The 26,399-nt window shown below is 46.0% G+C and overlaps 1 protein-coding gene across 2 annotated transcripts; it reads left to right on the top strand.

Moving 5' to 3' along the window:
- The first annotated feature begins 288 nt into the window (after positions 1-288).
- SAAL1 (serum amyloid A like 1) lies at positions 289-26,399 on the top strand. Of its 2 annotated transcripts, none has more exons than XM_075584870.1 (12): positions 289-477; positions 2,015-2,125; positions 5,023-5,106; positions 5,779-5,858; positions 7,032-7,091; positions 14,802-14,917; positions 15,798-15,984; positions 17,034-17,116; positions 17,631-17,819; positions 19,693-19,889; positions 20,724-20,816; positions 26,018-26,399. In XM_075584870.1, exons 1-12 carry the CDS (start codon positions 358-360, stop codon positions 26,066-26,068), a joined length of 1,371 nt encoding a protein of 456 aa, XP_075440985.1. In that variant the 5' UTR covers positions 289-357; the 3' UTR covers positions 26,069-26,399. The 2 variants fall into 2 exon arrangements, with proteins under 2 accessions (XP_075440985.1, XP_075440986.1); XM_075584871.1 differs by lacking the exon at positions 26,018-26,399 and adding an exon at positions 21,038-22,946 and having other exon boundaries at positions 310-477.

Here is a 26,399-nt window from a genome sequence, read left to right as displayed (position 1 = left end):
ATGTACAACTCGCATGTTCAGGTACCGCAACGTATCTACAATTCTCCACAACCAGTATAGTTACTACAACTCTGCTACCCGAACTTCCTTATAAGCACGAGCTGAACTTTGTGTACCAAGCACCGATAAAGGTTTCAAATGTTTATCAATATACGGTAATCTACTGTAGGTATTCTTTTGATCACTGATGTCAATTGGCTTCGTGAATTTCACTTGTTCATAGGCTAAGGCTTTCAGTAAACTATGTTGGTGCTTTTTTGCTCTTCCTAAATGAGCGTATGACACTGATGTCTTCTGTCTGTTTTAGAGAAGCGTAGTGAGGAGTCCAGTCCTGTACAGCCACCGTTCTCCTGTGACATGGACCGTAACCCATCCCCACCATCAAGCGATGATGAAGAGCCACCAGTGGGGGATTCCATAGGGGACACTGTGTACAGCAAGCACTGGTTATTCAGCACCCTAACAAAGCTCATTGAGGTATATACCATACGATCTCTCTTTTGTATTCTGTTCTTCCCATACTTGTTTTGTCATTTTTCTAGCCAGTCATATTGGCGATGTCCCAATTGAAATAAGTGATTTCTTTTTCTTTGATACATCTGGTGCTGTTTGTTTTTCTCCCAGATTTGGAATTGAAATTTGCCACCACTCTTTTTAGTAACAATCTTCCATCACCAGTGGTAGAAGTGACCAAAACCATTAATACTGAACCATTATACTGAATGCGCATATTCCCAGGACTGCGAAATATTACCGTGTTCCTTACGAACCCCGTCTTTGGTGATCTCTGCTTATGACGATCCTGGTGCTTTTGCCCCAACCAGATTATCTATTTATCCTTCCAGGATCGTTACTCTAACTCTGGCACCATGCTGCTCAAACATCTGTTTTTAGGATGCACCAAAAATTGGGAGGCCCAGGACTCATGTGGTTTTTAAAGCAGCAATCCAGGTTTCATAAAAAAAAAGAAGAGAGAAATGTTGTATTGCGCGAGTGAAGCGAGGGGTCTCTGGAGATGAACCGTGCGAATTTCAGCTCCGGGGACACCCGGCTTCCAGAGATACTTACCTATGTAGGGGCTGCAGGTATCTCTGCAGTCAGAGAAAGGGTTTGCCTAACATAATGGCGGCATTTCAATGTCCCGCGTCTCGTGCGCCCGTAGGAAGCCGTGACGTCATCGGTTGCGCCTTCCTATTGGCCCGCGTGACAAGGACCGTTAAACTTTCCAGGGATAACGGCGTCACATATGGAAGTAAGTATGAGCATGGGGTCCCCGGAGCTGAAATCGGCGCGGTTCAGCGCCGGGGAACCTGCTTCAGTCCTGTAATAAAAAATAATGATCTTGTTTTTTTTATAAAACCGTATTTTGTTACATACTTGTTCTTCCCTACAATTAGAGCAGCCACAATCTGCAGGGCATCCAACTGCTTTCAAATGCTTTTAGTGTGTGTTGTGTGTGTTGTGTGTGTTGTGTGAGCCTCTGAAGCGGAATGGGATGTTTCTCCACTGCCATTTGGCCGTGACCAAAACGCTACCGGTGTTCCGCCACCGGGACCCTTTGCTGCGATTTCTGGTCAACCACACACCCGACCCAGCAAGCCAAGCCATGTCCGCCAGTCCCACAACTGCCCCGCAGGACAGCTAAAGGAAGCGCGGTCCCACGCAGGACATTTAAACATGCAGCTGCGGGAGCAGGCGGTCAGGCATGGCAGACCTAGCTTGTCGAGTCAGGCGGGCGGCGCTCAGGCGCAGGTGCGGTCATCGCGGCAAAGTGTCCCTGCGGTGAAGTGTCCGCCAGTGGCGTTATGGTCACAGCGAAACCTCCTACACGTCTCTGAACCCGCTGCAGAAAAGTTCTTCCTCACTATTGGTGTATGAAGATGGTTACAGGACATAATGGTAGACGTTTTAGACGGTCCGAATAATGTAGTTTTGCACTTTTCAATAAAACACAGGATTGTTTCTGATGCACCATAATCTGAGTTCATTTATATTTTTATTAATATCCTTTTAGGTTGTTACCGCTGAGAAAAATAAGGCCGCGCCCGGGGATGAGATACTGGTGGAGCTGGATGAAGACATGGAGAACGAAATTTGCAAAGTGTGGGATATGTCTATGAACGAGGTAATTTAGGATGCAGTCTTTAGAGTACTCTGATTGCTAAAGAACATGCACTCTCTTTACGCACCCTCTTTACGCACCCTCTTTACGCACCCTCTTTACGCACCCTCTTGACGCACCCTCTTGACGCACCCTCTTGACGCACCCTCTTGACGCACCCTCTTGACGCACCCTCTTGACGCACCCTCTTGACGCACCCTCTTGACGCACCCTCTTGACGCACCCTCTTGACGCACCCTCTTGACGCACCCTCTTGACGCACCCTCTTGACGCACCCTCTTGACGCACCCTCTTGACGCACCCTCTTGACGCACCCTCTTGACGCACCCTCTTGACGCACTCTCTTTACGCACTCTCTTTACGCACCCTCTTTACGCACCCTCTTTACGCACCCTCTTTACGCACCCTCTTTACGCACCCTCTTTACGCACTCTCTTTACGCACCCTCTTTACGCACCCTCTTTACGCACCCTCTTTACGCACCCTCTTTACGCACCCTCTTTACGCACCCTCTTGACGCACCCTCTTGACGCACCCTCTTGACGCACCCTCTTGACGCACCCTCTTGACGCACCCTCTTGACGCACCCTCTTGACGCACTCTTGCCATCAGAGTACTCTACAGACAACATACCAGTCTCTTTGATTGTAAAGACTATTGTTAACCCAATTATACACGTGTTAGGTGCGCACACCTATAGGATTCTCCTTTGGTGCTTGGACATACTCAGTATAAATAAATGTATTTACTTCCTAGGCAGCAACATTATCTATCTACACAAGGTGAGCAAGACTTTTTTTCCCAGTAGATGACTGGACTTTTTCTGGTCTAATTTAGGATGCAGAACTGATTTAATTTGCTCCCCATTGATGTCCTTAACAAACCTGCTTTCCTATTCTTCAGACTGATTTACTGGGGGTTGCACATATTGACGCTTCAAATGGCGATTGAGCCAGTATATTCTGGAGCCTTCCTATGGCAGAACGTGTTGTAGATAGAGAAGTCATTAACCCGTAGAGTTAAATAGTTTTATGGGCTGTATATGAATACAGTTAATGGGTAGTCCATGCAAGTACACTTAGAAAGATGGTCCACAGGACAGTAATCAAAAAGGTCCATGCATCCATAAACCGTGACACTGTGTTAATAAATATTACACCTTGTACCTGTACTCCTGAATACAGTTTTACATTTCTAACCAGACACACTTTTGTCATGTATATCAAGTAAAATGTCCTTAATCTGACACGTGGAAACAAGGGGGCGCTACAACCGGTTTTGACCTCTGTTTCCATTCTGGGTGATGACACATTTATTTGGCCTGACCAAGACCAACGTTTGAGAGCAACGTTCTCTTCCTGGCCACACTGATCTGCTAATTATGTAGTATATTAAAAGCGGCCAGTGCGATGTATTTGTGTAGAATATGTGAGCTCTAATTCCTCTATTGATTTAAAAGGTCATTGTATTTCTGGTAAGTAAAACATTATATTTGGCCGGAATTTTCCAAAAGATCTTTGACAAAGGACAGATTAAGATTAACCTTTCTTTTTAAATGTAATAATAATAATAATAAAAAATGATCGTGAGATCTTAGGAATAGGACTGAAATCGCCCATGAGGGCATCAACATCTCACCCAGTGCTTAAACCTGTTCCAGGATATGAAACATTACACAACAGCTACACTGAAGCTACAACACAGTATATTCTTGCTTTGGGATGAGGACACAAGAAAAAGTACACAATGTGTCACTTTTTGCTTCTTAACTTTTTTAAGGAATAACCCCCAAAAGCCTGATTGTGCTTTATTAGCCCCCGCTTGTGTAAAGTACAATGCAATGTCGTTGGGTGCTGGCTTTGCGTTGTGAAGCTTTTAATACAATAACAATATTTTAAGAAAGGAGTTGTGTCTGCGCTCTCATTAGCACGATATGTTGTGTAATACAAATTGTGGTGCTTTCCAGTGTTGGCCTGGAAAGGGTCTAATTTATTTGATACGGTGAATATGTTGAATTATTGAACAATGGTTAATAATGGTAGAGACGTCCTAGTGCTTTGCCTTCATTATGGCTTCATACAAGTTACTCCGAGGACTTCCAACCTATGTTAATAACCAAGAGAGAGAGGCGGCAGTGGGAACGGAGGCACTTGTTGGTTTCTAGGCGAAGGAGACAAGGTCATTTGGATGGTGGCGACAGTCACGTGTGTGTTTTGCTCATACAAAGGGGCTCTGTTTTGCCAACCTGCTGTACTGCTATGTAATTATTAGATTATATGACAGGCTTGTTTTTGTAAGGTGTCATTTTCCATACAAAATCGGGACTATACAGACCCAAAATGCACGGGAATCGGTTTGGCAACATTGTATCAACAGTGATGCATATTTCAGTGATGCACTTTTCACTGTCGCCGTTCTATACTCTTCTATATAAGATAATATTTAATCTTGTGTGGAGACGTTGATATACTGTAGAGGGCAAACGAGGAGCGTTTTGTCCATGGTCACCCTACTATATCACAGTCCTCTCTTCTGGCTTCACCAGGACTTAATGATGAGAATACTCTTCAATTAGACACACAGAGGTTGTTGCTTGACTGTCCCCAAAACATGACCCGGCTGTGTTACTGGAAGTAAAGCACATTATGACATGATATTATTAGGCTGATGCTGTGTATTTCCAAAGAGCTACCTTGTAACAAACACAGGCATTATAAAAATAAAAAAAAACCCTGGTATTTGGTCAGCCACCTCTGCTGAGAGAATAGTCCATGCATTGACTACTTCCTGTACAAGTTGTTTTCAGGCTGTAAAAAGCATAGTTTGTGGACAGAGGAGTAAGAAAATGTCCCTCTTTTTTCCTACCTGTTTTTCTCATCGACGGCTTCATCTTGTTTCAGGATGTTACTTTATTTCTCCAGGAGTTTAAGGCGCCTGAAATATTTTTGGGAGTCATCGCCAAATCAAAAAGTAATCGATTGACGGTAAGTAAAAAGTAATAGAGCCGCCGGAAACAACTGCAGATCCTGATGAAGATTCTTATAGACCAAAACATTGTCGGCCACAGCAATATAGTATATACACTGCTTTTCATCCAGAGCAGGTGTAACTAGTACCATCCTCCCCTATATACCGATGTAATGTTCAGCAATTCTGTAAGAATATGAGAATAGTTTACCACCTTAGTTGTTTTCGAGTCAAATACTTGGACACAAACAAAATAAATGAAAACTATGTATATTAATGTTGCATAGAAATCAATTGACATACAAGCTTCACCTGACACTAGTATACAGTACTGTATACACGTTTAGTATTGCTGTAACTTTTGTGTCGTATGCCGGCTAAGCTTTGTTTGAAGCGAGAGATACTATAAGACAGAACTTGTGATCTTCTGATTTAGTGTTATCATAAACAGACAATGTAAGGATAGATGCTCCCGTCCATCCAGGGTCACAGTTGAAAAGCAGAATATAGACCACCTTTGCTCTCTGAAAAGATAGACCTAACATTTTCATTAAACTCATTTTATTTTAATGGGAACTTTATGCAATGTTTTGGTCCTTCAACTGTTTTAGCAATGGGTACGGGAAAAGCTCTTATTCTTGCATATCCCTATTGTCTGACTATGTCTGTAAACGTCTTTCTCTCTCAAGGAAATCTGTGTGGGGATTTTGGGGAACATGGTCTGTTTCCAAGAGCCGTGTCTGATAATCAGCAACAACGCAGATCTGGGGTAAGTTGATTCCCTCTCCAACCAGTCCAGCCTCAATGATAACATTGCAATGTCAGAACATGACGTAGGAGGCCGTGCTGTCATCCAGCCCGAGAATAGGTCGTTATCATAAGTGCTCCCAGAGCACTATGCAGAATGAATTATTATTCATTAGTTCTAAGGTATACAGTACAGTACATTGCTTCCCAAATGTGGGGTCCGTGAAAGTTCTCTACAGTGATTTGGGGATTTTGGCTGCATCAGACAATTGGAGCATCCATCACCGCATTTGTAAGGCTGACATTACAGTGCTCGCGACGGAGCGGCGAGAACAACATACTTGTTCCCTATGAGGCCAAATTATTCTGTCTTGCCGCGTCACGTGAGCGGTTCAGCCAATGAGGGCGAACCAGCCTGATGATGCCTTCGCCACGCCTCCCAATCGCTGAAAGCCGAGTTCACCCATCGCTCGCGCAAGTGCACACTATAATCTCAGTCTAAAGCTACATGAAATATACAGAAAATAGAAACGCCGTACCAATGAAGTGACATGAAATCTGACAGTTCTGTATCACTGAATGTTTCCTCATTTCTCAATTCATTAGAAGAGTAGTTATTTTGTAACCTCTGTAATGGCCCAAAAAATGGAAAGCTTCCAACAATGTAAACACGTGATACCTTGGGCCCCAGTGCGCATGCGTCGGGGTGCCTGGCGGTGCTCGTTCCCAGCATCAGCGCGACCAGGTGGACTACTGGCAACTCACGGCGGGGGCGTGCCCATGATGTCACGCGGCTGGTTCGCCTTCATTGGCTGAACTGCCACCATGACGTGGCCAATGCTAGGCCGCCAAAAGACAAAATTCTTGTGTTTTGGTGAAGGCGTTCGCGCATTGTGCCGTCACACACACCGCCGCGGTCACCGGGGACAAAGCCTTACATTGTCTCTTCAGCTGACTTGGAAGTTCCAGTCACAGTTTTGGGGTGAGGGTTTGCATAGGTTTTTTCCTTGTTACATTTCAAAAAATTAAATGAAAAGGATTAATAAGTGTGTATAGTCGGCACATTTTGTGTAATGGTTTAATGCAATGAAAAGTAGGTTTAAAAAATCATCTTCATGTAAAAATAAAAATATATAAAGGAAACGGCTGAAAGAGCTAAAATGCGAGTCCATGTTCCTGTGTGTTTATTTTTCAGCGAGGTGCTGCTCCTGCTGCTGTCTGATACTGACCCACCGACACTGCTGGAAACCAGCAGGTACTCCAGGCAGATTCTACTTTTCTTCAAATGTTTGATTATTGAAAGAGACATTAGTAGATGGGCTAAGGGAGAGGGATGTACAGTATGTGATTAATGTTTCTGTAAATATGTCGGTGTACATGTATTTGTGTACACAACCGCACAATCCCTGCAACTCAGAACCTATACACACACTAAATAGATATATAGATTAGATATATAGAATATATATATTATTCTATATATATTCTATATATCTTGGAAATAGCCGTTTTAGTCTAGTTGCGAATAAATTAGTTCTTCAGTATTAGGTGATACCTTTTTTTATTTGGACTAACAATTTATGTTATAGGACAAGCTTTCGAGAGTTCTCCTCTCTTCCTCAGGTTTGCAATACTGGTTTAAAAAGGAATCTATGGCAAAAACAGAGATTTAGATAAGGTTAGTGAGAAAGGGATGTTTGAAGAAGGTGAGAAGTAACAGCATGGAGGGGGAAGGGGATTGTGTGTGTGTGTGTGTGTGTGTGTATATAAGAACATTGGCAGAGAGGCAGACAGAATAATTACAAACAATTGTGATAGTGTGTGAAAAACCCTATATCCGCATTAAGTCCTCTTGTTTTGGTGTCACAGAGTCTTATCATTCTGAGCTCAAATGTTTTCCGTTCTTGGGTGCGTTTAAATATTCCATTGAGGATTTTGATTTTTAAATCATTTATGGAATGATCTGGCTGTGAGAAGTGATGTCCCACAGGTGAGCAGTATCTTCCTTAATGAGGCGGTATGGAGTGTCTGTGCATATTCATTCTGCCTCGAAGTTTTGGACTGGTTTCCCCAATGTAGCATCCTTGGTCTGACACTGAAGACAGAAACAAGCATCTCACAACCCTGACCGAATCGTTCAGACAGAAGGGATAGGAACCAAAGACTATTGCCAGAACTATTACATCTGCACTAAATGCCTCACGAGAACACCTGCTACAATACAGACAGAGAGAACCTACCACACGCATACCACTAGCGACCACATACAACCCTACCTTAGAGGGTATACGAAAAATAATCAAAGATCTGCAATCCATGCTGACAGAGGATGTGACATCAAAATAAATCTTTCCCAAACCTCCCATTCTTGCGTTCCGGCAACCACCAAACCTCAAACAGAAATTAGTCAGCAGAAAACTTCACAACGATTTTAAAGACATGGATAATGGCACAAAGCCGTGCAGCAACACACGCTGCAAACTCTGCAAACATATATACCAAGATCCCACAGCCAGTCACAATCATAGAACATTCAATGTTAAAGGATCATACAGCTGCACATCCACGAATATAGTGTATATGATTCAGTGCAACAAATGTGACCAAGGTTGCTACATTTGGGAAACCAGCCAAAAATTACAAGGAAGAATGAATATGCACAGACACTCCATACTCCATCACGAAGAAGGAAGATACTGCTCACCTGTGGGACATCACTTCTCACAACCAGATCATTCCATAAATGATCTAAAAATCAAAATCCTCAATGGAATGTTTAAACGCCCCCAAGAACGGAAAACATTTGAACTCAGAATGATAAGACTCTTTGACACCAAAACAAGAGGACTGAATGCGGATATGGTGTTTTCTCACACACTGAAAACAAAAAATAGACTGTAAGGCGCTCAACTATAATTAAAACCAATGCCGTAGCACCACCCAGTGGTGAAACTCAGACATTCGCGAAATAAATAAAAGATAATGCTTTAAACTAAGGGAGCGCAAACTTTTGCTGCTGCGCCCCAATCTAGCTTGCCCCGATTCTCGACCCCCCCTCTACCTTGCATCCGCGTCAAATGACGCTGCGGGGTCATGTGACGTTACATCACATAACCCCGCAGCGTCATTTAGCGCCATGGTGACGCGTCACAGCCGGTTAAATCACGGTAAGTGCAGTGTTGCAGAGGCCTCACGCGATCCCCCGGCATTTAATTTAAATGCCGTGGGGCCTCTGCACCCACCCGCGCCCCCCCAGAAAAATCTCCCGCCCCCCGTGGGGTGCGCGCTACCCAGTTTGCGAACCCCTGCTTTAAACCATACAAAATGATGGTAAGAATATAAGTCTGTATCAACTACTCAACCTTCATAAGAAACAGCCGAGTTCTGCAGGGAGTACAGGTACAAAAAGGGGAGGGAGCGGTGATAACGGCAATAACAGTTGATAAATCAAAGCCCAAAGGTTCCGGGGTTGATGAGGTTGTAGGTGCAGTGTAGCTGCAGTGTAGCTGCAGTGTAGGTGCAGTGTAGCTGCAGTGTAGCTGCAGTGTAGGTGCAGTGTAGATCTGCAGGGAAAGCAGAGAACGGACTAATTGCGCAGTATTTAAAAACTTTTAATATTCAACGCAAACAAACACAGCCCCCGGCATGGACACTTACATATGTTATGTCATTCAGGACATAAAGCGGTTTCTTTAACGAGGGCAGCCTCTCCCCTCACCGACGCTGGACTCTGGTGTGTGTCGGTGCTTGCTTCTTTGCGTGTGTCCCCTCCTTATGCGTCCGCCCGGAAACAACACTCCGCCTTCAGCACAGTTTCCACGTCACGTATCCCGGTCTGGTCGGTCTCCCTTCCTCTGCTTCACGCTACGTGTTTCGCTGGCATGCGCCCAGCTTCGTCTGACAAAAAACGTGTAAAAGCTCCAAGAGTGACGGTCAATGCTGCTCAAAAGCAGCCATTAATCATACGTGTTCAATCAGTTATTGGAGTTTGACACCGGATAATGCGGGTTGAAAGGGTAGAATGACATGGAAGGAAAGGAGGGCTTCTGCGGAACACTGAGGGGACAATACATGAGAAGGCAACTCACTCAGTCTAAAACTCCTTGGAAAAGCGCCATAGTGGGCGTGAAACGCGTGGGAGAGTACTTTGTACTGTTTGTTTATTTTGTTTTTTTATGTAGTTTAATAAATTAGGTTTTAACTTCTCTTGCTGGTGAGTTCTATTTTTCTTCCACGGAGCGGATGGATATTGATCTTCACCTATTCACTATGCGCCCAGCTTCATCAGGAGTAGCAAGGAGTAGCAAGTCTGCACCTACCTACCCTTATATTGCCAATGATCTTCATCTCGGACACATTATGGCATGCGAAGACTGACCTGGTGATGAAAGGGTTAATCAGTTTGTGAGGAGCTTGCAAAGAGAAGGGCTGGGAGAAGTGAGAATAGTGTTTACTAAGAAAAGAGCCATTATCAGCAGTTTCACTTATTCAAGACTTGCTGTAAGACAGATCACAAGAGGACCGTTAAATTAAGTAATAATCCCCGAAGAACAGCTAAATAATGCCCTGGCTGGAAGAGTTGATGGCCGAGGTGAAGCCGGGGGATTTTTACCCAGATTATTACGATTATAGGCTAAATATAGGCTTATCTTATTTTTTTTTTGAATTTTTCATAAAAAAGATACATTTTTGTAATCATATTGATTTTTATCAGCATGATTGTCTACATTCTTATGCTTTTACTGCACGTTTATTAAAAGGAAATTGTACATACACACAGCTCTCTCCTCTCTCTCTCTCTCTCTCTCTCTCTCTGTTTGTATATATGTATATATACACACAAACACACACACTGCAACTCCCCCTCAATATACACAAACACAGTCTGCAGTCCCCCCTACACACTGTGCAGCCCCCCTCCTCTAAACCCACAAAACACACTGCAGCCCTCCTCTACACTCACAAAACACACAAACACACTGCAGACATACACGCACACCAAAACACACTCTGCAGCCCTCCTGCACCATCTGCACACACACACACACACACACACACACACACACACACACACACACACACACACACACACACACACACACACACACACACTCTGCAGCTCCCATCTACACCCACAAAATGCACTGCAGGCCTCCTCCACCCTCTGCAGTCTACACTCACAAAACACACACAGCGGCCCCCCCTCTACATCCCCCACACACAAAACACATAAACACACTGCAGACACACACACAACACTCTGCACCCCTCCTTCACCCACAAAACACACACTGCAGAGATACACAAATCAACAAAACACTCTGCCACCTCTACATCCACAAAACACACAACAGCAGCCCCCTCCCTACACCCACTGCAGCTCCCTGTAAACCCACACACTGCAGACACACACACACACACACACACACAAAACACTGCACCCCTCCCCAACCCACAAAACACACACTGAAGACACACACCAACAAGACTTTGCTGCCCCCTCTACACCCACATAACACACCAACAGAAGACACACACACTAATAAAACACTCTGCTGGCCCCTTTACACACACACATACACACAAACCTTTCCCCTCACTCTCCTGTGAGGAGCTCTCTGCAGGCAGGGAGGGGGAGGAGTCAGTGCCTGGCTGCAGGCAGGGAGGGGCAGGAGTCAGTGCCTGGCTGCAGGCAGGGAGGGTGAGGAGTCAGTGCCTGGCTGCAGGCAGGGAGGGGGAGGAGTCAGTGCCTGGCTGCAGGCAGGGAGGGGGAGGAGTCAGTGCCTGGCTGCAGGCAGGGAGGGGGAGGAGTCGGTGCCTGCCTGCAGGCAGGGAGGGGGAGGAGTCAGTGCCTGGCTGCAGGCAGGGAGGGGGAGGAGTCAGTGCCTGGCTGCAGGGAGGGAGGGGGAGGAGTCGGTGCCTGGCTGCAGGGAGGGGGAGGAGTAAGGGCTTGGCTGCAGGCAGGGAGGGGGAGGAGTCAGTGAAGGCTGCAGGGAGGGAGGGGGAGGAGTCAGTGCCTGGCTGCAGGCAGGGTGGGGGAGGAGTCAGTGCCTGGCTGCAGGGAGTGGGGGAGCAGTCAGTGCCTGGCTGCAGGCAGGGTGGGGGAGGAGTCAGTGCCTGGCTGCAGGGAGTGGGGAGCAGTCAGTGCCTGGCTGCAGGCAGGGTGGGGGAGGAGTCAGTGCCTGGCTGCAGGGAGTGGGGAGCAGTCAGTGCCTGGCTGCAGGGAGGGAGGGGGAGGAGTCAGTGCCTGGCTGCAGGGAGTGGGGAGGAGTCAGTGCCTGGCTGCAGGCAGGGTGGGGGAGGAGTCAGTGCCTGGCTGCAGGGAGTGGGGAGGAGTCAGTGCCTGGCTGCAGGCAGGGAGGGGGAGGAGTCAGTGCCTGGCTGCAGGCAGGGTGGGGGAGGAGTCAGTGCCTGGCTGCAGGGAGTGGGGAGGAGTCAGTGCCTGTCTGCAGGCAGGGAGGGGGAGGAGTCAGTGCCTGGCTGCAGGCAGGGAGGGGGAGCAGTCAGTGCCTGGCTGCAGGCAGGGTGGGGGAGGAATCAGTGTGTGTGTGTGTGTGTGTGTGTGTGTGTGTATATATTCAGAAGCCTTAGTGCTACATCTATTCGACCAAAGTATTTTTAATCCTGTAACAACGCCATGGTATGCCCTTTATACATGTCCTAACACTATTTGATGCAATAAATATAGTGGTTACACTAAAGGCTATAAACATACACATATGAGGTGTATTATAATAATCTTCTCAAGCCTTTGTCGCCCTACTGCTGGATGAAGCCTCCCCAATGATCTTCCAGGTTCTGCGGTTGGAAGCCTCCCCAATGATCTTCCAGGTACTGCGGTTGGAAGCCTCCCCAATGATCTTCCAGGTACTGCGGTTGGAAGCCTCCCCAATGATCTTCCAGGTACTGCGGTTGGAAGCCTCCCCAATGATCTTCCAGGTACTGCGGTTGGAAGCCTCCCCAATGATCTTCCAGGTACTGCGGTTGGAAGCCTCCCCAATGATCTTCCAGGTACTGCGGTTGGAAGCCTCCCCAATGATCTTCCAGGTACTGCGGTTGGAAGCCTCCCCAATGATCTTCCAGGTACTGCGGTTGGAAGCCTCTCGTCCATGTGGCTTCAACAAATGTTCTGCTTTCATCCTCCCATCTTACTTTTCATCGTCGCCTTGGATTTATAATCTCCCTTGAAATCATCTTTGTCCATCGATGGTCATTTCTTCTTGCACCATGTCCGGCACACTGCCATTTTAATTTCTTCACCCATGTGATGTCACAAACTTTTGTTTGATTTCGAACATTTATTTTTTTCCTGTCTCTCCTGGTAATACCCAGGATGCATCTCTCCATACTAATTTGCATTGTCTGAAGCTTCTGAATTATCTTTGCCTTTAGGGTACAAGTTTCACATCCATGCACGAGCACAAGCAGAAATACACGAGTCGAAAACGTTCCCCTTGAGGCACGTTGGAAGGTTCCCTTGAAATATTGTCTTTCTTCCAAATGTGTTCCGTCCCATCTTCATTGATTTTTATTCAGAAGTTCCCATCCATAGGTACTTGTCGGCTAAGGTATACAGTCTTCAACTTCTTCTAGTTTTATTTCGGTTACTTCGATCTTCGCAGATTTGTTCGTGCTGAGAATTATACAAAGGTCCCCTTTATTACTTACTTCAGCGAGTTCTCCAATTTGTCTTCTGGGCTTGTGGCAAAAATGTCATCAGCAAATCGTAGGGGACTCAATTATTCACTGTAGATTTTGGTTGCTTTTTTCCCTCCCAATTCAATGTCTTGGACAATTCGTCAAGTGTTGCTGTAAAAAGCTTTGGTGACATGGGGGTCTCCCTGACGGATCTTTACCCTGCTTATATCTTCATGTCGCCTAATGTTCATGTGGCATTCCGGCAAATGTTATTTATAATATTAAATGCCTTTTCGGAATCTATAAATCCTATGCTGAGGAGTAGATCGTATTTATTACTTCAGGAAATCACCTGGCTGTTGTCCATTGTGTTGTATCCCGTGCGAAATCCGCTTGTTCTGTAGGCTGGGCAGAGTCCGAGCTCTGTTGCAGCCCTATTAGCGAGTATCTTGTAAGTGATTGGTACTATATACTGATTGGTATGTAGTCCTTGATGCCCTCTTTGTCTCCTTTCTTGTAGATGAGAGCTATGGCATTCTGGAATTTTTCTTTTGTTCAAGCAACACGTAAAGAGTTTTGCAAGGATTTTCTCTACTTCTTTCCCAGCTTTTTTCAAGTTTTCAGTTGTAATTCCATCACCCCCGGGAGCCTTCCCATTCTTCATTGATTTGATTGCCTTTGCCACTTCTTCTGGAAGGACGCATTTATACATAATTGGTCATTTCCTCTGGCTCTTTCTCTGCTGGATTATGTCCAGCGTCATCTGTGGTATCGTACAATTTCACGTAGAAGTTCTAAGCCCGTCTCCAGAACTGCAGTGTCCTTCTTCTTCTTTTTTTTTGAGATCCATCGTCTTGTTTGAGTGCAATCATTTACCTCTTCCGAATCATAAGCTGCTGCTTCGTCTTTTTAGGATTTTGGTATCTTTTATGGTCTTCCTCACCATATCACAGTTACATTCTCTTACATCTTTGTATGTGTGTATATTGATAGATATATCTATCAAGATCTTTCTATACACTCCCCCTTGCAGACACACTTACCATAACACTCTCCTACTGTCCCTATAAGTTCTTCCTACTTCCCACTTCGATGTTGAGCATTAGGGAGCAGGGGCTCCTTTTCCTAATGTTTGTGTTTGAAGCGCTTATTCACTTTATTGCTTCTGTTATGGTGCTATCCAAATAAAGAAGTATATGTAATAAATTCATTTTTGTACTATATTCAAAGTTTACTGTGATTATAGATACGGAGATTTATAGACACACTCTGTCTTACTAAATAGAGAAATGAATCTTTAATGTAATAAATCCATTCTTCATTTCAGGTTGCTCCTGACTTGTGTGTCTCAGGTTGATGTGGCGAGCACGTGGATTGAAAGGGTTAGGAAGAATCCCTCTGTTCGAGACAATGTCTGCTTCATCATGACGAGCTCCACTAACGGTAACTGGTAAATTCCCTCATAGAAACGGTCAGCAGACTCTTGCGCTTATTAAGGATCAATGCTAAGCATTTGAGATTCATTTATTGTGCCGAAGATGGTCAAATGTTAAAACAAGTACAGGTGGTCCTCGCTTTCCAACCAATGCCTTATCTGACGCCGCATAATGCAGTCCGCCGGACGCATTATCCGACGCCGGACCCGCTTACACGACGGTCACCGGCGCCGATTAACATGGGACCCACAATCTGCCGGTCCGTTAACCGACGGCGGTTAGCGGGACGCATTCCGTGGGAAAAGCGAGGACCGCCTGTATTATAGTACTTGGTAATATCGTTTTGAACTAACACTTTCAATGCCAATAAAAAGCAATGCGTTGCAGACCCCCTCTGGCCACACAAGTTCCCGTGTACAAACGTTTTTAGTTTTGGGTACTTATGTGACGATGGATTGGTGGTCAATCAACACCTTTTATAATTATCGAATTTGTTGCGTTTTTAGCGAGTTGAGCTGAAGAATAAAATGCTTTGTTTTAAATCTTTTTGGTGTAGCAGAATATCTTGCAGGTGCACGATTTGTGGAGAACGCCCCTTTAAGCAACAGAAAGTAATTCAGAATACAACTCTGTCAACCGTGACAGATCCAGCATGGGATGTAAACCTTGAAAAGAATAAACCAACCACTCTATTTTGCAAAACCTCAGTCGGGTGTGCCGCTCTTTTTCAGAATTTGGACAAATTAAGATTAGCCAGCTTTTGTAATTGATATTTAATTGAAAGTAGCTCCTCCTATTAATTTTGAGTATTAGAAACCGTGTTTGTAGCTTGCATCTAATCATACAGAATGAGTCAGTGATGCATCGTGTCTGCATTCTCTCTGCAGTGGACCTTCTAGTTAAAGTAGGTGAGCTGGTCGACAAACTCTTTGATCTGGATGAAGATTTGATGATCGAGTGGGTAAAGGCTGGTTCTCAGCCACCGGATGCCACATTGGCTAATGATATTGAAGATGACCAACCTGCGGCTCAGGAGCTCACACTCTGTTTATTGGAAGCGGCCAAACAACTCAGGCGAGTAAAGTATTTGGCCATTGGCCTGTAATTTATTATTTTTTGGAGGGGGGGGGGGGGAGCTGTAGAGCTATTCTGATGGGGATAAAACTGCTCGATACGTCTCATTGCGGAGACAAATGGAGAGATAGGGCACGATAAGCCTTCTTAATACTGTACATGCATACTCTGATCGTATATATCCATCCTTCCATCTATCTAGATAGATATACATATAGATCATCATCTTCAACCCTTGACTGAAGCTCTCCACAATAATCTTCCAGGTACAGCGGTTGCAAGCCTCTCCTCCATTTTTCTTCTGATTGTTGTCTTGGTCTTTTGACATCACTTGGAAGATAGTCGTGTACCATCCTTGTCCAAGAATGGTCATTTTATTATTGTAATGTGCCCGCCCCACTAGCATTTTACTTCCATCCCCTATGTACACAGACTTTTGTTTGCTTCCAGACCCATTCATTCATTTTCCTGTCTCGGGTAATACCCAGCATGCATCTCTCCATCTACGTCTTTGAGTTGTCTGAAGCTTCTGAAGTATCTTTGCATTTCGGGTCCACGTTTCACATCCATATGTGAGCACGGGCAGAATACACGGGTTGTAACCTTTCCTCATGAGACACAGTGGAAGGCTCCCTTGAAAGACTGTATTGTTTCTTTCAAATGCTTTGCATCCCATCTTCATTCTGCTATTGATTTAATTTGCCATGTTCTTTCTCGTTCTATTCCATTTATTTCGCTCTGTGTTGAGTTGCCACGTTGGTTGCACATCACTGTGGAGGTCCATCTGTTACTGCTTCGGCAAGTTCTCTGATTTGTTGCTGCAGGTCTTCTGTATAACGTTGTGTGCAAAACGCAGGTGACAAGTGTTGAGACAAGTACACCATTGATGTGTATTCCTTTTTCAAGTATAATCTGTAATCGGACAAACCTATTACACCAATTTATTTGCCAAAATAGAAACGGTTTGTGTGATTGTGGCTCCCGGAAGTAACTAAATTGAGATGCATTTATATAACCTGTTTTTTAAATCTGCATTTCTGTTGCTGCAGATACAACAATCTTGAAGGTCTTGATGTCTACATGCATATATTCCAACTGATGACGACGGTGGATGAAGGCATTCAAGCTATTGGTAGGATATAGAGGTTGCCTTTCTGTCGGCATGCAGTACACAAATTAAACTTGCAGAACGAGGTGATAATAAGCTCTCGCTCAGCCCATATAGGGTCAGAATGGCAAGTGCGCACGGTGGGGTAACTGGGGAAATCATAGAGCGGCAGGAGAACTGTTGTTGCCTTGTTACTGCACACCGTTCTTGTATGAGGAATAAGGCAGCTCTGTGCTGAAGACACGCTCCCTCTGCGTTCCAAGACCAAAAACATAGTTACCTCTCACTCACCCAATGACCCTATAAAGAACTGGTGCATTTTACTGCAGGAAATCTCTTCTCTCTGACCTAGATTTGCAAAGTTTGAAGACTTTGGTCAATAATCCCAAGCGCCTTGTAACCACAGTTGAAACCAGCAGATGAATGTTGTGTGTGGTTGAATGCTTTCTGTTTATTGGGGCACGGTATGTGCTCTTACGTGCGACGGACGCTTTATGCGGAGTACTGCCGGTGCGATTCATATTCTCTATTGTCCTAGTGCAATCTTCTGACGGCGGGCAGCAGACCTGGGATTTCCTGCTTGACCTCACATGCTGTGACCTGTGCCAGCCCGATGACCCCCCCATGATAGTGCAGGAGCAGAAGACCATACTGTCCTCTGTCCTCTCCGTCATGTCTGTCATGTTTGCGTCCCAGGCCGACCAGGAGTACACCAAGATGGAAAAAAGCAAGTATCCGTGTTCCAGAGTCATCCTGTGACGTGTTTGGTAACCGTGTGATCGCACATGTTTCCCGGAGGAGAAAAGAAATGTCTTGTTATCCTTCGGGTGTAAGATCCATCTCCGCTGGGAGAATGAAATGCACGTTTTATATTTAATAAGGCTGTTTCTCCGCAGAGGGGTTGGGGTACCCCCATAGATTACGGTTCCTATATGTGCGTTTGTACATCCTGCTCAGTATGTCCAACCTGAAAGAGAGTTGGGGGGACATGGCGGGCGGGCCACATCTGTAAATATATCGAGGGTGTTACCAGAACATCATTGAAAGAGCAGTAGAGATATATATGTAATATCTCTCTATCTCGGAAAGCAGGGGGTCTCTGCACCTGAAACCAATGCTGTTCAGCTCCTGAGACCCCCTGGTACAATATGTTATTAAAATAAAAGCCCCGCGATGGCCTGTTAGAGGCGCGCAGGTACAGTGACTGATTCAGTCTCTCTCTCACTGCGCGTCTCTTACAGTAACCGGTAGGATTCACACAGCGCGAGTCCCATTAAAACGGAGGGACCCCCGCTGTGTTATTCCGATGGGCCATTAGTCTCTGGCCGCTGGCATCTCGCGGCTACGGAGAGGATGCGGTGCAGAACTCGCAAGGCAAGCGGAACAGAACCGGCAGTTGCACCTGTATGGAGCACATATTTTACAAATGGCCACTAGAGTGCGCTCTAAGAATAAATTCCCTGTATGGACCCAATAGTGTGTAAAACATTTATTTATATATATATATATATATATTTTTTTTTACTCTTACCTGAACAGAGTGTCCCGCAGAGCTCTTTGCTGACCCCCCACTGTCCGGGGACCCCCTTTTCAAGAGGGCGAGCCTGTTCCCGATACGGATCCAGCTGATAATCCGTAGTGAGCCATATGACCACCTGGGTCAGAACTCTGCCCGGCAGCCAATTGACAAGCCATGAGGAGGGGGATGAGGTCGCGGCTTTCTATTGGTGACCCGGGCGGCCATGTTTTAGTCCGCAGCCATATTTGTAGTTGTTTTGGGAGGGTAAGGAGGGAGTCAGAACCAGCCCAACAAATCTATAGCTATCTCGGGAACTGGGGGGTCCCTGGACTTCGGGGGACAAACGATGAGCTCTGCGGGACCACCCTAGGCAGAATTGCTTCATGAACAGTTACTGTAGGTTAGTTTGCACTGTGATATAAAGCAACTGTGTACAGTACATCCAAACTTCCTACTTCTAAGGCTGCGCTTATAGTGCCGGCGACAGTGACGCAACGTTGCAGCAAAACAAATGCATTGCCGCAGTCTCGTGCACTTATAGTAAGCGCGGAGCGACGGATTGGTCGCGATCGCTGGAAGTCATCTCTATTTGATTTTGCAGCGACCGTCGCCGCCACTATATGTGCAGCCTAAACCTATAACAGCCTGAGCTGTCTGCCATCGGACCATGCTCCCCAGCTCATACAGTATCTCTAGTATGGGAAGAGGCAGAATAACTCTGTATGGATCGAAGACATACAAACCACCACACCAGGCTTCTATGGCCAACCTCGGCTGCACATTGCTGGCTGATCAGTCGCTGTAACTGTAGTCAGTCTTACCTACGTGTCTGTGTTACAATCACTGGTCCTGATGAAGGTGATTGTAACATCGATACGTTGATAAGTCATTAAATAAACAAATGTGATATGTGAAGACTGGTGGGTCACCGCGTTCTCTTCCGGGAAGCAGATTAACACACTATAATCTGGGAATTTGGATGGAAGTTGCTGCATCTTATACGGAGCGTTTCTTCAGCTTCTCGCTCTGGCAACGAGAACCTTTTCTGAGCCTTGAAGGGAAATGTCTCTCTTTGCTGTAGATATCCCACTGTTGGGCAGCATAATCCAAGTCCTGGAACATTTGGAAGCGTGTCACAGGAAGAACCCAGCAAGCGCCAAGCTCCCAAGTGCGCCAGAGAAGAACGCCTCGTCCGGGGCAGAGGACGATTTTCATTTAAACATCTTAAAAGACGTCTGCTGTGAGTTCCTCTCCAACATCCTCCTGGAATTAACAAAGGTAAAGAAGTATGTGGTCAGAGGAATAATGGGAAAGAATGATTTAATCCCCAAAATATTTTGCGATCCCAAGATTTCACTCTCCGAATTCTTGAAATGGGGGAAAATATAAAAAGAAAAGGGTAGTTTTCTGAGCACCGTGTTTTCTTTGGATTACAATGGAGACTGTTGCATGTATATTATGTTCCTCTTGACTAAGTCAGCGGGCACATGCAGGCTCTCGTGGTGGGGTCGCATCCTTGTTGAAGCCGCAAACAGCCCGAAAAGGCTCTGAGTTTAACGTGTATCATGTTCGTTTCTCGCTCCCGGAGCTTGACCTGCTGATTATTTTTTATTAAATGTTTTTCCAATGTTAAATAAAATAATAAAACCGTATGCTCTTCCTAACCTCTAGTTTCTGGGGTACACATGGTCAGCTTTACACTGTAACGGGCTCTGGGGAAAGTTTTCCTTTTATCAGTATTTTTATCTACCGGAAGCTAAATATTTCAAAACGCCTATATATTCTAAACCAGCGGCGGCCAACTCCAGTCCTGAAGGGCCACAAGCAGGCCAGTTATTAGGGATATCCCTGCTTCAGCACAGGTGACTCGGTCGTTGATTGAGCCACCTGTACTGAAGCAAGGATGTCTTTAAAACCTGACCTGTTGGTGGCCCTTGAGGACTGGAGTTGGCCGCCCCGGTCCTAAACGAAGCATCAGCAACAGGCAAGAAGAGATCTTAGAATTAAGAAATGCAAACATGGCACGGGCAGCGGAGTTTAAATCCCAGTGATCTTATTGGTTTTCGGGTTCCTTTAATCGCAGCCTATTTTGTATCTGTTCCTTATTTCCAGGAGAACATATTAGATGGACTTAAACAAGGACATGTCGCTGAGCGGAAATGTGTGTGTGCCCTGCGGAACCTGCTGCCTTTGTATGCCACGGCTGTGAGTATTTCACACTCAGGAAAATGTTTGGAACGCTGACATCGCTGCACAGTGCCGGGCTACCCTCTGCCAGTGCTATTATCTATATCTACATCCCCATGCATACACCCTTCACCCCCCGCCTCCCACCCCACACACACACACCCTACACCCCACACGCACACCCCACACACACCATCCACACATAAGTGAAGAGTAGATCCATTTATATTTTCTTGTAGGTGAAAAGTTTCATTGCTGTTCTGAGTGAAGCTGACCAGACCCTCGCAGACCTTTTACAGAAAGAGGTTTCCAGCTTGAGAAACCAGACCTGAGAAGCGGCAGCAGCCTCCGTTCTGTTCTGCACGTACAGACACCTGAGAAGCGGCAGCAGCCTCCGTTCTGTTCTGCACGTACAGACACCTGAGAAGCGGCAGCAGCCTCCGTTCTGTTCTGCACGTGCAGACACCTGAGAAGCGGCAGCAGCCTCCGTTCTGTTCTGCACGTACAGACACCTGAGAAGCGGCAGCAGCCTCCGTTCTGTTCTGCACGTACAGACACCTGAGAAGCGGCAGCAGCCTCCGTTCTGTTCTGCACGTGCAGACACCTGAGAAGCGGCAGCAGCCTCCGTTCTGTTCTGCACGTACAGACACCTGAGAAGCGGCAGCAGCCTCCGTTCTGTTCTGCACGTACAGATACCTGAGAAGCGGCAGCAGCCTCCGTTCTGTTCTGCACGTACAGACACCTGAGAAGCGGCAGCAGCCTCCGTTCTGTTCTGCACGTACAGACACCTGAGAAGCGGCAGCAGCCTCCGTTCTGTTCTGCACGTGCAGACACCTGAGAAGCGGCAGCAGCCTCCGTTCTGTTCTGCACGTACAGACACCTGAGAAGCGGCAGCAGCCTCCGTTCTGTTCTGCACGTACAGACACCTGAGAAGCGGCAGCAGCCTCCGTTCTGTTCTGCACGTACAGACACCTGAGAAGCGGCAGCAGCCTCCGTTCTGTTCTGCACGTACAGATACCTGAGAAGCGGCAGCAGCCTCCGTTCTGTTCTTCACGTGCAGACACCTGAGAAGCGGCAGCAGCCTCCATTCTGTTCTGCACGTGCAGACACCCGAAAAGCGGCAACAGCCTCCGTTCTGTTCTGCACGTACAGACACCTGAGAAGCGGCAGCAGCCTCCGTTCTGTTCTGCACGTACAGACACCTGATAAGCGGCAGCAGCCTCCATTCTGTTCTGCACGTACAGACACCTGAGAAGCGGCAGCAGTCTCTGTTCTGTTCTGCACGTACAGACACCTGAGAAGCGGCAGCAGCCTCCGTTCTGTTCTGCACGTACAGACACCTGATAAGCGGCAGCAGCCTCCATTCTGTTCTGCACGTACAGACACCTGAGAAGCGGCAGCAGTCTCTGTTCTGTTCTGCACGTACAGACTTTCCTGTTCCGCTCATCACTTAACTCTTCTTATTAAAGGTGCAGTCCCACTTTACCTATCTTTGGGGGAGTGAAAGCCTTCCGACCTACCTATATTTTCTTCTTTTTTTTTGTGTGTGTAATGTTCAAATTTAGATCAGAAAGCTCCGTGATAAATATCACAATATACAGAACAATATGGCATTGTGCCCAACTGCTGTTTAGGAGTTCCTCAGTGATCAGGCCGGCGTTACTAAGTAATAGTTGTGAAATTGCGAGGGCACTCATGTTTAAGAGTCCCAATAGGCATTAACCCAAAATACAGATGTGTCCCGCTGCAGGGTTCTTTTTGAGGAGTACCCTGCACCAGCATTGTCATTGAATCAAATGGAAGCTCTGCTATTCTGAGTTCTTTTACTGGGGTGTGCTGTTATCACTAGGAATGCCCATAACGATGGCTATAGTAAACTGTGGGTGGATTTCACAAAAAAAGTATGTGATGGTGATTAAAAAAAAAAAAACACACAAAAAACCCAATAGATGCAATTTCATTAAAAATAAATAAATCAACATTTCAGCTGAGTGGGATTGCAGCTTTGTTTAAAAATAAATTAATATAGGGGTGGCATCTGGTGAGACATGCCGAGAAAACCGTTTGTAGTATACAGCATGTTTTGTTACCTTTTTGTATATGTTGCCTTCTTTAGTAACAAAAATATAAATATTCTTTTGTATTTTTCCCTTGCTGTCTGTGTCCTTTATTTAAACACGTCACGTTGTGCAGACCAGATCCGTCATTAAGCTTTTATGATCTCTTACTTGTCTGAGAGTCTTTACAAAAACATTGCACAACTGCACGATCTCCCCAAGTAAATGTGGATATAACCTGCAGGGAGGCTGGAGGCCCTTCTCCCTCCACTCACAGGTAGTGTTAGGACCTGCATACTGGTCACGCCGTGACGTGGCTGCATGCTGGTCATGCCGGGACGTGGCTGCATACTGGTCATGCCGGGACGTGGCTGCATACTGGTCATGCCGGGACGTGGCTGCATACTGGTCATGCCGGGACGTGGCTGCATACTGGTCATGCCGTGACGTGGCTGCACACTTGTCATGCCGTGACGTGGCTGCATACTGGTTATGCCGGGACGTGGCTGCATACTGGTCATGCCGTGACGTGGCTGCATACTGGTCATGCCGTGACGTGGCTGCACACTTGTCATGCCGGGACGTGGCTGCATACTGGTTATGCCGGGACGTGGCTGCATACTGGTCATGCCGTGACGTGGCTGCATACTGGTTATGCCGGGACGTGGCTGCATACTGGTCATGCCGTGACGTGGCTGCATACTGGTCATGCCGGGACGTGGCTGCATACTGGTCATGCCGGGACGTGGCTGCATGCTGGTCATGCCGTGACGTGGCTGCATACTGGTCACGCCGTGACGTGGCTGCATACTGGTCATGCCGGGACGTGGCTGCATACTGGTCATGCCGGGACGTGGCTGCATACTGGTCATGCCGTGACGTGGCTGCATACTGGTCATGCCGTGACGTGGCTGCACACTTGTCATGCCGTGACGTGGCTGCATACTGGTTATGCCGGGACGTGGCTGCATACTGGTCATGCCGGGACGTGGCTGCATGCTGGTCATGCCGTGACGTGGCTGCATACTGGTCACGCCGTGACGTGGCTGCATACTGGTCATGCCGTGACGTGGCTGCATACTGGTCATGCCGGGACGTGGCTGCATACTGGTCATGCCATGACGTGGCTGCATACTGGTTATGCCGGGACGTGGCTGCATACTGGTCATGCCGTGACGTGGCTGCATACTGGTCATGCCGGGACGTGGCTGCAGGCTTGTAACGCTTTGGCCAAAGGGTTTAACTAAATGACCCTTACTCATGAAAATACTAATATTAAAGTATGTAACTATGCATTGTGTCACATTGGATGTAGCATTGGGTATTTTTGACTTTTGTTGTATACATTTGGCCATGCTCAGTAGCACTCCTTTTGAAATATATCTATATCTTTATCTCCTGGCTGTGCTCAAAGCTGCAGCAAGCTTCAGCCTATAGGGAACTATGTAATGGTTTTGAAGCAAAAGGTAGCAGTGTGTGCTCATTTGCATGTCATTTCCCAGAATCCCTTGCTGCAGTGGAAGCGCTGTATGCTGGGGTGACAATGGGGAAAGACAGGGTTGCAGACCTGCCTAAGACATGCAAATGAGCATACAGTAATATTTCCATTTGCTATATGCTTTGCTGTGGAGGGTTTTTGTCACTTTTTGTACCCACCATAACTTAAGTGTGTGTGTATATGTGTATTGTATTGTATATGTGTATTGTATGTCTTTATTTATATAGCGCCAAAAGTGGAGGGAGGGCATAGTAAGATGCAGGAGGAGAGACTTCACAGGTAATGGAGGAAAAAAATGAGCAAATAATCACAGATGTAAAAAGAGAATGTCTCACAGTGGCAAAGTTGTAATGCAGAGTCCAGATCTTCCTCCAATCTTCACCTCCAAATTCAACTCTAAAATTAACTCTTGTAGACACTTTTGATGTACACTTATGATGTGACGCTTTTGATGTTACACAGCTATATATATATATATATATATATATATATATATATATATATATATATATAGTGGTTGACAAATCACCAAAAAATCTACTCGCCACACAAAAAAAAATCTACTCGCCACCTAGTACCAAACGTGTGCTGCTTGGGCCAATATTTACTCGCCCGGGGGTTAAATCCACTCGCCCGGGGCGAGCAAATGTATAGGTTTGTCGAACACTGTATATATGTGTGTGTGCGCGCACACGTATGTACACACACACATATGTATGTACACACACATGTATGTACACACACACACACGCACACACACACGTATGCACACACACACACACGTGTGAAAAAGAAAGTACACCCTCTTTGAATTCTATGGTTTTACATATCAGGACATTATAACAATCTGTTCGTTAGCAGGTCAAAGGTTGCAGACCCCTGTCCGTGTATGAGTGTGTGTGTGTGTGTGTGTGTGTTATTTTTTGTTTTCATTTTGCATGGGAGAAGCAGCAGAATAAATGTCTACATTCCCTAGGAACAACCAGGTGCTAGGGGAGTTGGTGCCCGTGTTGGAGACTTTCTCTGGGACATATACAGTAGTGCAGGAGTGGCCAACTGCAGTCCTGAAGGGCCACCAACAGGTCAGGTGTTCATGATATTCCCTGCTTCAGCACAGGTGGCTCAGTCATTATGACTGAGGCCCTGATAGAGCCACCTGTGCTGAAGCAGGGCATGTCCGGTTAACCTGATCTGTTGGTGGTTCTTGAGGACTGCAGTTGGCCACCCATGCAGTAGATGTCGAGCAGCAGACACCCTCCATGTAGACTGGAGACCTCACACGAGTTGTTCCAGCTGCATGGACCATGCTTCTTGTGCCAAAAGGATTCTGTTTGTCCCTTGATGATGATAATTCTTCAGTGCTTCCTTTGTTTTTCTTTATATCCTCCTCATCTGGTGGTTGTTTGTGTTTCTGGAGAAAGGGGTTTACAGAACATAAAACATTACCTAAAATTAAAGTCTTACCAGTGATCTGGCCTCCCCACCGCTTTCTCTCTGCTGGTCAATCCCCTTATACTTGGGCCCTTGATAGTCACCCTTCTCTAATGAACTTCGAACCTTAGAGATGGATCCTGTCCAGAAGGATTGAGACATCCTTGGTACAGAAGGGAAGTTAGAATTACAGTTTTTGGCTCTCAACCTATAAGTCTGCTGATGTTTTCCAGGTCGGAAAAAAACCCGATGATCATGTAAAACTGCAACCCATGAACCCATGAATCTGACTTGTGCACTGACCTGAATGAATCTATTATGATGTCTGGATAGATGAACCATTGGTTCCTGCCAAGTAGACGATTGTACCACAACACCTGTCAGGTGTACATAATAATGGAAACATTCCTAAATTAATATGCAGCAGTCTGACAACAAGGAAGCACAGCGTTATCCCTAACGGTGCGTCCAAATTATCGTATATTTGTGTTTTAATAAAGCACCGACTCGTACAACATTTTCTATAACATTGTAATAATTATTTAATATATTAATGTATAGCATGGAAAAACAGAGGATGATTAAGGACCTTATGTTGGTGAACTTGTAAATATA

This window comes from Ascaphus truei, unplaced genomic scaffold, assembly GCF_040206685.1.
Source record: "Ascaphus truei isolate aAscTru1 unplaced genomic scaffold, aAscTru1.hap1 HAP1_SCAFFOLD_796, whole genome shotgun sequence".
NCBI lineage: Eukaryota > Metazoa > Chordata > Amphibia > Anura > Ascaphidae > Ascaphus > Ascaphus truei.
The sequence above is the reverse complement of the archived record's forward strand: the minus strand, read 5'-3'. Positions and strand labels throughout refer to the sequence as shown.